Below are 15760 nucleotides of genomic sequence, written 5' to 3' on the forward strand. Positions count from 1 at the left end.
GCACCATCGAGTGGTTTTTGTGTGCAGTTTTGTGACCTCTTGACCTCCTCCTCTTCAGGAGACAGACATTTATTTAATGGAATATTCTACATGTTAAAGCTGGGAAAAATACAGCATTTAGGACTGCGATTAGAGTGATTATATATACATACACAGTATATATTTTTAAGAATGTTTAGACTTTCTTTATGCATAACATGAATGTTAACTTGCAGTTTTGCAATCTTTTGTTTCCTGGACTACAAGTTGTCCTTTTTTCCATCCTTTTGCTTGCTTTGCGACTTATACTCTGGTGTGTCTTATATATTAAAATATATAATTTCACATATTTGTTCTTTTCACTCTGACTGCCGCTAGAGGGCACTCTAGGATTGTGTACCAGTATCTACTACTCCTGTACCACTGAAAATCTACATGTTCGCTATTTGCACAGTGACATCCGCTAGAGGGCACACTAGCTGGCTGGTGGGACTTATACTCCGGAACGACTTATAGATGTTTTGATTTGTTTTTTCTTCATTATGCATTTTTTGGGCTCCTGCGACTTATCCTTCAAAGCAACTTGTAGTCCAGAAAATACGGTAGTTGCTGACCAAAAATTTTGATTTTGTTTTACAATTAGCCTTTTATGTTTGATTAGTAAGTTTAACATTTTCCCTTTCCTTTGTGTTTAAATAAGTAAAGTCCAGTAGAGGACAGCTGGACTGTCTTGACATCATGAAGACTTTTCACCTGTCATCCAATAGGCTTCTTCAGAACTGTACACAGGCCTGGAAAACACCTAATGTTAGTAAAACCTCACAGGGTTTTAAAATCTGTCTTAGAACTTTTTGATATGGGCTTAAGTTAAATAGTGAGAGCAAACAGTTTGCAACCAAACTTCTGGTTTGAAGACAACCTGTTCCTCATCCTAGTTACTTTTATTATGAGAATAGTATATGAAGTTAAAGAAAATGGATCCAATGTAATACGAGCAGACTGTTTAAGACCCGCGCTGTAATAAAACCACCTTTTTAAGTCACTTTTATGGTCTCATCAAACCAAAAGTAGCAGCCTGCTGTCCACCCTGGCCTGGCTCAGCTGCTCTCCTCCAGCAGGGAGGCCTGTCCTCACGCTGTAAACCACAGTACAATAAATTGAAACTAATTGGAAGATTACAGTCAGCTGGGTCCACCCTGTTAACACTGAAAATCCATCGCTTTTCTTTCTGGGGTCCACCGCTGAGACACAAGTGAAAGACGCGAGCTTGTTGAAGTTCCCTGGTGTAATGGTTTCATCCTTGCCTACCACTCGTACCTTGATGAAATAAAAATTCCCAGCTGAGCTCCCCGTAGCATCTGCAAACACATTCCTCGGAAATTCACTTAGCCCCGGCCAACCGGCCAATAAAACACAGACAATTAGGATTTACTCCAAGCCGTATGAAACCTTTTCTCACACTGCCGAGTGTGATTCGAGTTTAAACAACTTCCTCGGTGACTTCCTCTCTAGAGGAAAAGTGTGTACCAGCCAAATAGATAGAAATTAGCTTAGAAATGAGAGTGTAGTCCAAGCACAATCATTAAGTGTCCTTCATTCGAATTAACTAAAGATGCGACGGTCAATACTGAGCAACGTCCAACGTTTGATTGGTTTCTAATGGTGATACCGAAGAGACAGAACATTCCAAACAGGAATAGTGACCGTTGACGTAGGAATAACAAATCTGACCGTGACATTAACGACACTGGACAGATGAATTCTATTCCAGCCATTATTCTTGCAGGAAAGAAAAGATGCACATTTTTCAAATCCCTGAATTCGATCCTGTTGAAAGGTCACATTCCATGTTTATTTTGCAGTTACTTACTTTGTTCCTGTCTTTGTTTTCCTGCTGCTCGTTTTTCTCGTCCATGTGTTTCCAGTTTGCCTTCCAGTCCCCGACTCTGTTGTGTTGTTGATTAGTGGTTTCAGTCTGTTTTTGCCTGGTGCTAAGACGGTAAGATTTAGATTCTGCTCGTGCATGAAGCGGCACCGCTGAAACGCAACAGGTCGGTTAATGTCAACAGACAACAACGAGTACAAATATTACGGTATTATTACATGAATTACTACTTTTGCTGATACTACAATTTTAAACTACTTCTGAAATTGTATTATAGACTCCAAACATTACAACATATTTAGCTGTTTTTCTAATTTAGTCCAAAATGATTTGATTATGTCTCAGGTCTTTCCAACTTTTTCATCATTAAATCTTTATTTTGTTTTAGGTTTTTTTCTCCCTAAAAAAATTAACAATTTCTAAATAAGCGCACATCAAACCAAGCTTGATTGAAACCCTAGTAAAATCTGTTCTTTTTTTTGCGACAATTTTCATTTGTTGTTTCCTTTTTCTTTTACCAAATCTGAAAGAACATTTGATCGGAAATAGAATTCCACAAAGAACCTAAAAAAAATACTAGCGTAATAGTATAGAAGTAATCCAAAAAACATGTATGTCATGTAGGGAGAAAAAAAAACAATATTTGGTAATATGACACATGGTGATTGTGACCAAAGTGCGGCTTAACACTAGTCGAAGAATTCCTGTGACATGGAGGATTAGAAATTCTCAAAAGTCTCTTCTTTAATCCTGTCGGGGATTTTGTATGCTACATACAAGAGAGCTAATCCACGATGTCGGGATACATTGTCAAGCGAGATTTTGGAGACACTTTTAAATCCCTCAACAAATCCTGTTTTGTTCGCTGACACTGGTTCAATTGTCCATATCAACCTCGTAGTCATACGGGTCTCTGGACTGCCACAACAGATGGCATGGTGCAAATATTGTAATAAAATGTTCGTGTGTTTTTACTGCACACTTTTTCCGATTGATCTTTTTCGTTACCTACAAAAAAAGGAATTTGTCGAAGGATAGGTGTCGAAAGATTGAAAGATTGGATGAAGTCTGTCACAGAGAGACGAAAGGAATGGGGGAAAAATGAGTTGTGTCCATGATGGTGGAAGGATGAGAGGAGAGAGGAGAGAGGAGCGGCTGAGTGTTAATGTCACAAGGTTTATTTAGAGTTTATTGCTTTGGCAGAAATCCAACCTTCCTCAGTCGACTCCTCCAGCAAGGCTGGGTGTGTGTGTGGTGATGTATCTGTGTATGTGTGTGTGCTACTGGACATGTAGGGTATATGTAAACCTTTGCGTACAGACATGTATGAACGATCAAAAAGTCAAGATTTTTAAAGAAGCAAATTCAAATTCAGAACACAGCGAGAGTCTATTAACACACAGCCCAAAGCTGAACATCTGAGCCCTGATTGGAGAATGATGTTGCTATGGATGCCAGGCGGGAGTGGCCGCTCCGTGAGAGAGAGACTGACGAGCGGCGGCTAATAAATCATGTAGTTTGTGTATGTTGTGGTGTGTGCGCAGGCTTTTTGGATGTGATTGACTTTGCGTGAGAGTGTGTTTGTGTCTGGCAGCTGCACATCTGGGAGGGTCTAATAATAACGCTGCAGTCTGCCTAATCCAGCTGCAGCAGCCTCCGCTGTCTGTGCATCTGACCCAATTTCTTTTCTTACCCCCTCCACTAATCCTTCCTAACTTCCTTCCTTCCATCCATTGCTTTGCCAACTCCACCTGTCCCCTCTTTCTCCCTCCCCTCTCCCTAACATCCTTCAACCCCTTCCCGTTGTTCCCCGCTTTCCTCATGAACGCCCTCTATCTGATTCCTCTCTCATCCTTCTTTCTGTGTCTTACATTTTCGCTGTCTGCTCAGCATTTTTGGGAGGTTTATTTCCGTCTATTCCAAAAGTGTCCTGTGAGTTTCTTGCTTCTTATTCCTCCTGTCCTTGGCTCCTAGGCTGCAGGCTCTAACTGTGTGGGTTTAAAACTCGGCTTCACCTTTAGCTTCATATCTAATAAAACCTAGCTCTGCTAGGAATGGTGCCAAGGAAATCATAAAACTGTGACCTTCTATTGCCTTTAAAAACAGTTAAATATTGTGGATTTCAGTTTATGTCCTACTGACACATGAGTGGACCAGTTAAGTAGAAAAAGAAAGTATGGATCCATGCCAACAGTAGAAACTATATAAGAAATGGACAAAGCTGTCATTTGGCAAAAGTGAAGCCCAGAAAGATTAGACTAGAGATTTATTAAAGAATGAGCTTGTGATTGAAATAGTTAAAGTCAGGTTGTAATTTGGTGAACACTTTTTGGTAAATTATGATCACATTTAGAGGGAAATACAGTGGAGAATGATTGGACACTAGGGGGCGTGTCTTGGCAAGAAACTGGCGATACAATACGTATCACAATACAGGCACAGCGACACAACGTATTGTGCGATGCTTTAGGCATGATAATATATTGAGATGTTTGTAAAATATTTAATTGTACGAAAACTGTTAGCATTGTAAACATGCTTGACATCAGGTCACTGAAATTGGAACAGAGGGAGCTACGTTTGTGATCGCTCTGTGTAGTCGTACACTTTAATGTAAAACGTGTTTATTCAAATAATAAAACATAATCACGAGTCGGTTGAACTTTTTAAAGGATTAAAGGATTTTAATGACTGCCACCTACTGGCTCTGCTGTATTTTCACCTTTACAGTAAGCTGCCACACAACTTCTTCTAAAAAGGAAAGCTCAAACACAGAACGACTCAGAAAGGAATGTCTCTGGAAACAAAGTGACGTCAGTGTCAGCCCATTGGCCAGTTCAAATGGTTAGCGTTGATACTTGTCTCTGTTAGAGCGGTGATTGACTGATGCCGTCATCCCTTGTCGTTCTTTGTCTTTTATAAGAGAAGAAAACCAGATGTTTCTGACTGTGCACTGACTCAATCCCAACACTCCCTTGTATCTCCTGCCATAAAATATTATTTCTTGAGCTCTGGTCAATTGGTTTAAAGAATTATAAACCACCAGTTTTGGAAAATCTCTGCTCTTATAGTTGTGTCATAGATCAGGGGTTCCCAAACTTTCCCATGCCAAGGCCTCCCCCAAACAGCATTAACTTCTGGCTGGACACCCCTTTGCAAACCCACAGACATTGATGCAAATGATGTAATAACACATCAGCTTTTATACACAATTGTTACTTTAATACAGGTATTAATTAGGGATATCTGATATTAACTTTTTGCCAATACAGTGGAACCTCGGTTTCGAACTTCATTTGTTCCTAAAGGACGTTCCTGAACTGAAAAGGTTTAACTGCAAAACTGAAACAATTTTCCCAATAGGAAACAATGTAGAATTAATTAATTAATCAATCCGTTTGTAGGCCAGGGATGACTGCTTATTCAAAGCTTTTTCAACAGTATTTTCTGTACAGATTCATAAACAAAACCTGCCAGCATGATATTGTTGGCTTGTTCAGCAACCGAGTTATGGCACGACAACTGGGGCAATCATTGGTTTTAACATTTTGTTCGTGAACCGAATTGTTCAAAAAGGGACTGAGGTTCCTCTGAATTGGCCAAACACTTAATTTCCGATTCCGATATCAACCGATACTGTTATGTGCAGCCGTTTGCCCCCGAAACTGAGGTAACCATCTCAGGACCCTACGAGCGATTCCAGCATATTTGGTAAAGCCCAGACATTACATTATCAGGTTTGATTATCGGAGGAAAAAAACAACAAAGATTCTCACGATATGACATAATTATGTGAATATTGGGCCGATAATACCGGTCGGCCAATAATATCGGACGTCCCTAGTATTAATAGAGCTTTCTCTGTTTTCTCTGGTTCATTTTCTACGGTGAATAATACCGGTCAGCCAATAATATCGGATGTCCCTAGTATTAATAGAGCGATGTTTTCTCTGGTTCATTTTCTACGGTGACTACAGTCACTAAGTGTTTCTCACTTTGTGTCCACTGAAGCCCATCATTGGTCATAAATAGCTGGTTCTCGACTAGAGTTAAGCGTCTGTTGACAACAGTGGGAGACTGCACTGCCCACCCACCACCATAAAGTCATTATTTAGATTCTCTTGTCATCCTTCATCGTTGTGATATTTGGCAGTTATTAGCTTGACTGCCCTTTTGGCTTTGGTGCAGCAGTAGTATACACCTGATTTATCTCCCACAGACAGATATTTATTTTCTCTCATAAATTTGTCACATGTGACAGATCGGGCGGAGAGACGAGACGTTGGACGTGTTCCTGTTCCTGTAGAAGTATGGAAGGAATTTATGATCCCCTTATATCTACTGTGTTAGCTGTGGTTCACTGAGAGGTTCAGTGGAAATACTGCCTTAATTCACTTATATTATACTCACCTATTTTTTTGTTTTTACTGAATTTACTTGATTTAAACACACAGGGTTTTTTTCCACTCTTGAAAATATAACGGTCGTTTACTTACTGTAATTCCAATCCAGTCCATTAGTTCAGTATGACTACACGTACTTAACACCTCTAATACATCCACATCCTGCGATCAGAATGGACTGCTCTGCCGAAAGGTTTTTTTCACGACCAGTTTTAACCTTTAACCTTTTGACATTTATGTATCTGGTTGCCTCTTGTTGACATTTCTCAACATGTAGTTGTTGCTATTCCACCGCTCTACCTTACCTGTATTTACTCTTTAACCCCGGCTTGGATACAGTTTCGATTATGAAGATGCTTTGAGTGTCTCCGCTCTCGAATTATCTCAGCATTTAAACTAATAGATGAAACAAATCACAAAACACTCCGACGAATAATTGCTTTTACGTCTGGACTTCCCCTAACAAGCTGTCTGCCATTTACGTCCACACTTGAGTTTAATAATTCCACATGGAATTGTCTTGTTAGTTATTAACCCGGGCCCGCTGCCCCTGGGTATGAGGGCGATATTGGGCCAATTAAAGATCAATAAACTCAATCTGGAGCGCACCGCCCCCTCACAGTGGCCGATAAACAGTCGATGGTGCTCATCAGTAAGCAGCTCGGCTTCGCGGCCAATAAAGTGGGAGCTGTGAGGTTCAGGTCAATACTGGTCTTAGAGGGAAGTCGCTCTGGAAGATAAAGAGAGAAAGAAGCTGTAATCACCATCGAACTCCGCACAGTGATTCAGGGGTGTAATAAACCAGCTGTGTGGTCATGATTGTGCCATAGTTTCTGTTTTACTAAGGTACTTCAATATTAGGTTACCACAGGCTATACAAGTGCAGTCGGTACAATAAAATCTGGTGAAAAACATGTGCTTTTTTAAACTCATCTCTAATTCTGAGAAATGTGTGTGTAAACAAGTGTCGGCTTTCCCACTCACATGTTCACACACTATGGCTCATCACATGCACACACATCTTTATCACTCGCTCTCTCTCTCTCTTGGCACTTGGTAACAAAATGTTAATTTGGTTGAAACGACAGAATCCTTTTCTCATCGTCATAAACTTTGAAGATTGGCTAACGGTTGCAAAATCTTTGATTTATTTTCCCAAATAGTCCAAGGTTGAACGTTTTAGTCATAATTCTTATTTTACTCATCACCAAAAACACTCAGTAGTTCACATTTCTACGCACAACGCTTGAAATACTATATAGTTTCACAATTCTACGTGTGAACTGTGATATTTATCTTGCACTCTGAATCTATGTGATTTACTTTGGCATGGACCAAATTATGAAATTCCAGAAATCTGTGATGCAGTTTTCCCTGGGTATCCTGAAGAAATTGCATGTTTTATCCTAATGTTACAAATGTAAGTCCATGAAACTTAATCTTAGCCAGCATAGAGTATCTGTATAAAACAGTCAAATTTCTCCTTGTCATTCCGGAGGTCCAGGAGGGCCAGACTATATATTATTCATTCATTCTGGGAATATCTAAAGAGCTAACGTTTGCACAACAGCACCTTTTGGCACGTTACATTAAAATTGAATGAGGCGGCCCATTCACTGTACTGTATGAGTAATATTAGTCACAGGTTTTTCTGTGAGTTTTTAACAAGCACCGGGCTTTGACACCAAGTTCCATGTGGAATAAAAAGTTTTCCTGATAAACATATCTGAATGACATTTCCTTAAAGTGAGGGAATGTGCTTCACCTTTTTGTCTCTCCTCACTCTCACATCAGAAACGGCACCACAGGGATGGCCGCAGAAATTGCATCACGCTCTCGCAATCATGCAAGTGATGCTCTCAAAAGCCCAGTGAGAAAAAAAGTAATAAACCTATAGGTTACTGTAGATTTTTTCTTTTTTTATAGAACTTAAAATTAAAAATAAATTCTTAAAGACTGCGTGGCCTGCACTTTACAGGGGGTCCTCGACTTAAGGCTCAGTTCGGTTTGTATGTTGCGACATAACTCGAGTTTCACCGTAAGTCGGAACTCGCATACTGTACATAAACACCTGTGTCACTCACCTATGCTAACACAATGCTAACATGATAATCTAGGACATTGCTTCCCAAAGACAGGGGGTCGCAAGAGATTGTTTTTTGGGTCGTCTTGTTTCATGTGTACCAGGAGTTTACGAATAATGTCTATTGACTTGGGTCGCGAATGTTTGTTACTTTTAAAATATGGGTTCCCAGAAAAAAAGTTTGGGAACACTGATATGACACACAACAAAGGACAAAATGCGTCCTCACGTGCGCTATACATGGAAGACGGCTTTGTTTACATTTGCGGTTGTACGGCATACATTGGATTGGGCTACATTAAATTTCCTTTGTTTTTTTTGTGTTTTTTTTGGAGACATTTTGTCCTTTGTTGTGTGTCATATCCAGCATTGATTCAGCTCGCCAACTCCTTCCAGTGTTAGCTAGTTTTAACACTATACGTTGGTATTATGGAACAAGACTTTCTTAATAAATGTTATGGGAAATGGTGCCGTAACCATGAAACACTGTAGATAGAGGACCGAGGACCCACTGTACTGGAGTTGCTGTCGTTCCATAGAGACATAATAAACATTTACCAGCTTTAATATACAACATTTAAAAACTTTAAACAAACCAAGTACAAATGTAATCCTTCCCTATGTTTTTAACTATGGTGACTGGTTTATAAAGAGAAGGGAATATTTAGCCTGCTTTATCTTCAAGGTATGTCTTACTTGGCGCTAATACTTTTGACTTAGCCTCTTACCCGTCTGCTGTGCAGGGAAATCACCTCCCTGACGAATTCACCTCACAACAAAGGCCCCGTTTTTTTTCTGATACCTTTGAAACAATTGTCTGCGTCTCCGTCATTTTTTCCCTCTACTATCGCATCGGTGGATAAACGCCACCATTATCAGCTTTAAACCCTCTTTTGTTTTTCACCACAGGCTGGGAAAAAAAAGAATAACAGTCATTTAAACACTGGCACTTTCACAAACTGTAATCACAATGAGTCTCTTTATCGGGGGAGGGGGTAAACAATAAAAGCGTGTGTCTTTCATCCTAATGCAAAGCTGTTGTTCCGCTTTGGTTTCGCTCTGCCTCTGTCAGAGAGATGCTTTATCTAAATGGTTTCAAATGTACAGTCTGTTCCACGTTGGGAAATATGTAAAAATATGTGGCTGCATATGGATCCATGAGGAGCACAAGATGTTGGATTAATAGAAGCAGCCAGGATGTTTACACGGGGACATATCAGCCCTACATGGTATATGACTTCACTTAGAAAAGCCCTGAATTCATTAAGAAAATCTCTTTGTTTTGAATAAAGCTGACAAAAGGCATTCATCATTTGACATCTGCTCGGCTGTTACATCTCGTCTGCTGTTTGGACCGTTGTTAGGATACTCATGATGTAGAAGCGGTTCAAATTGGTTGCTATTAATCCTGCTGATGATGATAGCAGTGAACAGGGATGATTTAATCTAATCCTCTGGATTGATATCGGACAGATATTGGGCGAGATTTCAGATCAGAAAGAGGGAATTATTATTTTGGTTTCCAGGACTTATAATTCCTTTTTATGTGTCACAATGCTCTGACTCAAACTTTTTTTACAAACGTCTAAATCTGCACATTAAATAGCATTTTGAATGTTTAGCGGTTTTGCTGAGACTGTCTGACCCATCAAAATAAATCAAAATAAATCAAAATAAAAAAGTAAAAGCTGCCACTGTGTTAATAGTGGTAGTGATAGAATCGCACAACGTAAATCACTATTTCCTTTCTTTCTTTGGGAGATCATATCATTTGTCGCACAGTTGAAACCTGGCTTTTTAGACGTCTATTCAGCAAGTTTCATCCAAGCCAATATCAGTCAATATTTTATTTTCCATTGACAACCTGTGTGTTCCTTCCCTTCACCACCTTTTAAGGCAGTGAATCATCATTTTTTTCTATCCCTGGGAGAATGTAGCACATTTGTGTCTGTGGGTTAACGCGTTGCGATGGATGGATAACAAATGGAGCAGCGCCGTGTTTGCTGATTTTTCGGATTGGTGAGCGCTCGGGAAAATAAATAGACTCAGACGTAGATTAAGGAAATGACGGATGGATGTGCGGCGCTGGAGTGAGATGTGGGTGAGATTAGATCACAGACGGATTGGGGGTTTGGAATTATGAAGGAAACAATGACAGAAGAAAGAGGAAAAAACGTAGCGCTGTTAATGTGATTAGAGGTTGGCGCCAAAATTGAAGTTAATTAAACTGAGTTGTGTCATACGTGTGTAAAACTTTTATTTGCACACCTTGAATTTTATTATAACGTCTCTACAACACAACTGCACGTTAAAAGTAACAGTACACTGAAATGTTTATATCTAAGAGTTTTCTTGTATTTTTTCTAAGTATCCTGACAAATATTGCAGCTGCATCAGCAACTTCTGTAACTATTGTGCTTTGACGTGTGAGTTGTTCTATTTAATTTGTATGATGGATAAAGCCCTCATGGGCCAGCATAGAATAAAACTACTCATGGTGCAAAAAAAACTCTTGGTACTACTGCTGTACTGCAGTTCCTCATCTGTCTGTATTTCACCTATTTACTTGGCTCTTCTGTTGTTACATCAGCAGTGGTTATGAGCTCTTTCTCTCCATCTGTGATTCTCTCTGCATTCCTTCAACGCTCCTCCCTGTCTCTAACTAGGCCTCAATGCAAATTTTTTGTTTCACCGGACACCTGTCCAACCTCAACTTTCAACCCGTCCATAATGGTTTGCGAACACAAATGGCTGCCGAACTAAAACAGCATGTGAGCAAACCCAGAACCCATCAGTCCCTCTGGCCGCACACCTCTCCTGTGTTCACAGCCCCCATAGTGATTGATCACGACCCACGCTCACATACTTCTCTGCCTCGTCCTAATACAGTTCCCCCTTGAAAGGCGGCTTGTAAATGGAAACCTATATAGATGCAACTACTTCATACTACTTCATAATATATTAATAACCAAGTATTACTTATTCAACTGACAAATATTGTACATTGCTCTGTGCAATGAAATGCTAGTTAAGTTACTGCGGGCCACACAAAGTAACTTGTCAGGCCGCATTGAGTTTGACACGTGCTCTCGGATGTCTTTTCAATGTAGAACATATTATTATTATAAATTATGAAATCTATGTGTATCTCTCTTCTATTCTAACTGTCATGTGTAATTGAGAACCATCAAGGGTTTGTACCAGTTACAGTGAAACGGTCTGTCTGTTGTTTGTGTATGTGAGAGGTGTTACATTTAAAATAGCTGTTAGCCATATTCCCCTCTTTTTTTTTGCTCTCCTTCCTCTTCTTCTCCTCCTCCCATCCTGCTCTCTGCTCCTCTGTCATATGTCCAGGCAGAGGTAGTTTTGTGTAAACACGTTTTCTCACACACACTCACAAACCACATTGTGTCCTAATCAAAGGCAGCCTCTGCACATTGTGTCCCAGTTGAGTAGCTATTTTTATCAGCAGTCCTCTAACAGGGATGGAATGGGTCAGATAGGCCGGGCTGACAAATTCACACACACACACACTCACGTACTGTACAGTACATACACATGTACGTTTGCTAATATGCACGCTTGTACGCGTACAGGACATTTGGCTGCACCACAGAGTTATTTTCAGGCGTCTACAGTAGTCATGGTGAGGTCATGGGAAACACATACTGTCAGTGAGTGTCCTATAAAAAGGACGCATCTGAACAGTAACAGTAACAGTGTCCTCTTTCATAACAGCACTATAGCTCACGTACGCCGAAGCGCTGTTATGTACGTACACGCTGGGCGTCGTTAGAGAAGCCTGATTACTGATTCACCATGATGGGAGAGCTGCGGTTGGCAACGATCCAGTTCCTGGCTTGTTAGTTAGGAATTTAAAGGCTCTGGCTTGGACCCAATTAGATTCTCTCACTCTTTTTCTACCTGTCTCTCTCTCTCTCTCTTTCTCTCTCCCTTCCTCCTATACTCTGCTGTCACGACTGTGCTGAATGTGATGTGATTCCACACACTGGAAATCTCCACAGTCCCCACATCTGCTGTCAGTGCTGCTCTTTGAAAACAGAAAGTAAGAGGATATTGTACATTATTTGTGGCCAACACTAATAATGTTGTCTGCAACAGCTCCAAGTGCTCGCTCTTCCAAACCAACACACAGTTGTAAACAGTTTTATTGAGGAGCACATGTGACGTGTTGTACAGCCAGGGCTGTTTGTGGTCTCGGTCTTTGGGTCACAAGGTAATAGTGTATTAATTAAAGCTCATATTAGGACGCCTTTATTTTTTTTTGTCACACAATTTTCTCATCTTCCCATCCACACAGCCAGCGCAGCTGTCAAAAGCAATTTGAGGTTCAACGTCTTTCCCAAGGACACGCAGATGGTGATAAAACCGTCAACCTTCTGGTCGGAGGACGACCTGCTCGTCCTGTAGCACATCTGTATCACACATTATCTGCGCGCGGCTAAATATATATGTTGCAGATCAGATCATTCAACTTTCAGACTCCTAGTGACAATGACAAGGACAGTGTGTCATAAATATGCAGCAGTGACCACTATGGGTCAGTGGGGCACTGGCTTTTTAAAGTGATTTTTAATGGATTTTTTTTTCCCAGGAAAAGCAACAAATTTACTGCTTTACTCAAGACATCACATTCAGTTTTTGTTGGCTGTTGATCAGTGAATAGTGTTCGGAGCTGCGAGGTTTAAGTGAATACCATATGTTGCAACTCTCGCATTGACCACAAGTAGATAACGAGTACAAACTTCAAGTTTGAAGTATTCAGAGAGGCACTACTGGATGATAGCATAACCCCAGCACATCCATGGCCACAGCTTGTAGTAGTCGTTCCATATGTGTTCAACATGTTCTTAAGTGTTCATCATTATGGCCTGTTTTTTTTTACTTATGGTTCCATATGGTTTATTTCCAGTACTTGGGTATGTAGAGGCAGCAGGGCAGAGCTGGAGTGCTGTAAAAGTAAAAATTAAAAATTAAATTAAATATTTTTATAATTTTTTGTCATTATTATTATTATCATAATATATATTATTAAATATAATATATATTAGAATTTAACATAAACATCAGATTGCTGTGCTAACTCTTTCAACCAAAGTTTTTTCTTTTTTTTTTTGAAGCACACACCTCTGACATTAGCTGTTTTTGCTCTAATTATCAGAGACTTTTCATCATCACCCACACCACAGAGGGCGCCATCACATGTCGACTTGTCTGCTGTGACGAAAATGTCAGGGTGAAGCCTGTTGTTGACAAAAGTCCATTCTCTGTGTTCCAGGTGCGTAACCTGTGTTACATGGTGACACGGAGGGAGAAAATGAAACACACTCTGTGTGACCTCCAGGAGAAGATCTTCCACCTGCAGATACAGCTGCTGGAGGAGGACATGTCTGGAGGTAAGAATGGAATGCGTGTGATTGTGATTGTGGTTATTTGTTGACGACACGGACACACATACACACTTCTGTTTGTGTCTGTTACACACGTACTGGTACATACCTGTACTCTGAAATTCCCAAATTAGTAGGTTATGATAATACCAGTATCATCAGACACCTGTTGGCTGAGTGCAGTCAAAGGACAGTTTTACAAAGGCTCAAACATAATTCTTTTTATTTATTTTATTTTATTTATAAATGTCACTTCTTACTAAATACTCAACCTCAATATCTAGTCCACTAAGTCTGACTTTTGTGCAGTAAATAGGTATATTGTGAACTAGAATATGAAGTATTTTGCCGTGTTCCGCTACCTGTCTTGTCACTCTAGTAATGTTTTTTTTTTGTAATTTTTTTTTCTTTTGAAAAACCCGCGAAAACCCAGGAATGCAGATAAGAAATTTTAAAGAAATTAATACCTTTCTTGGTCATTTAACACAGCGCTGCCCAACCTTTTTTGTACCAAGGACCAGTCGTCCGTTATGGACCGTTACTACGGACCACTGGCACCCAACAAACTTTTCAAAATAAAACGTCTTTTAGACTTTCTAGTGTCGGATTCTGGATGACGTTTTATTTTGAAACATTGACAGATTATCTTTGAACGAGGAAAGTAAATAGATATGACAGGATTCTCTTTGAATGAAGTAAATTAGTCAAAATGAAGTATATTTTTCATTGTGTCCCATTGCAGCCTGATAACAAATGACCTGCGGACCAGTACGGGTCCGCGGACCTGGGATTCGGGACCCCTGATTTAACAGACGGTCACAATATACCTTTATATGTGGGTCAAAGAACGCTAGCACCTGTTCAGATATATACTGTACAGAGCAGCGAGTCGGTCTCAACATGTTTGCGATATGAATGATCTTAAAGTGAAGTTAATTAAAATTGAAGATAAAAAATCCATGTTCGCTCCTGGGGTCGTGACCCGCAGCTGTGCTGACAATGATAGTCTGCAGCTCCGTAATAACAGTGATTTTTAGTTGGCATGGTAATGATGGGGGAACCTCGTCATCCTGGCCTGTGCTTGTGCAAGAGGAATGTGCGTGTGTGTGAAAGTCAAAGTTCTGAGACCAATTCAGATCAGTCAACCTGGATTGTAACAAAAAGTAATAACACACTTATTGTGTTATTACTTCACGACGTAACTCAAAATATTTGCAGACAAAATCTGCTCGTGAGTAAATGCACTCCACTAAGTCTTGGTGTATTTCAAAGTGCAAGAGTTCCTGACTCAGCAGACTGCAGCCATCATGACAGTCAGGCTGCTGGCACTGAACTGTCACCACTAGTCACACTGCCACTATAATAGAGAGAGTGTCAGAGAGTCAGAGAGCGTCTCTGTGTATTTACCTCTCATCTTTCTGTTTTCTTGCTAATTCTTTTTTTTTTTTTCCAACATACCCACTCTCTCCTCTATCTGTATCTGTGTGTGTCATTGTTTCACTCACTTCTAATTAGGGTTGGAACGGTGGTTTAAAAGAATCCCCTGAATTATGTCATAGTTTCGTGCAAACTGCCATTTCTAGGTCAGCAAAATCCCCCTGTAATAACAGGAGTAAGTAAAGACAGTGTCTCAGGTCAATGTGATGTCATTTATACACACAACGTTAAAAGAAAAAGCAAGAAATCCAACTCGATGTTGTTGCTTCAAAAAGCCATTCAACATCATTGGATTCTAATTGGACAGAACACTCCAGTTTCAGAGATTTATTACCTTCTTCCATCATCGTCAAAAAAAATGAAATCCATCACATTTTTGGTCATTTCCTGTTTTTCTTGGGTTGGGTTTTTTTCGTTTCTTTTTAGTATCCAAATTGGATATGGACATTAGCATGTCAGGCTAATTTTGTATTTATTCTACTTCAGCCGTGGTGCACCTACTGTATATCTATATCAGAAATAAATGTAGTCATATTTTACAAACTGACAGACCGAACAAAGT

At 39.9% G+C, this 15760-nt stretch overlaps 1 protein-coding gene across 1 annotated transcript in view; it reads left to right on the plus strand.

The window, feature by feature from the left end:
* Nucleotides 1-15760, plus strand: part of jade2 (jade family PHD finger 2) — a 131285-nt gene that overhangs the window by 100776 nt on the left and 14749 nt on the right. The window contains 1 exon segment of the mRNA XM_008332321.3: nt 13650-13767. Within this exon segment, the coding sequence (XP_008330543.3) occupies nt 13650-13767 (118 nt within the window).

The sequence above is a fragment of the Cynoglossus semilaevis genome, chromosome 19 (genome assembly GCF_000523025.1).
Source record: "Cynoglossus semilaevis isolate Cse_v1.0 chromosome 19, Cse_v1.0, whole genome shotgun sequence".
Lineage (NCBI taxonomy): Eukaryota > Metazoa > Chordata > Actinopteri > Pleuronectiformes > Cynoglossidae > Cynoglossus > Cynoglossus semilaevis.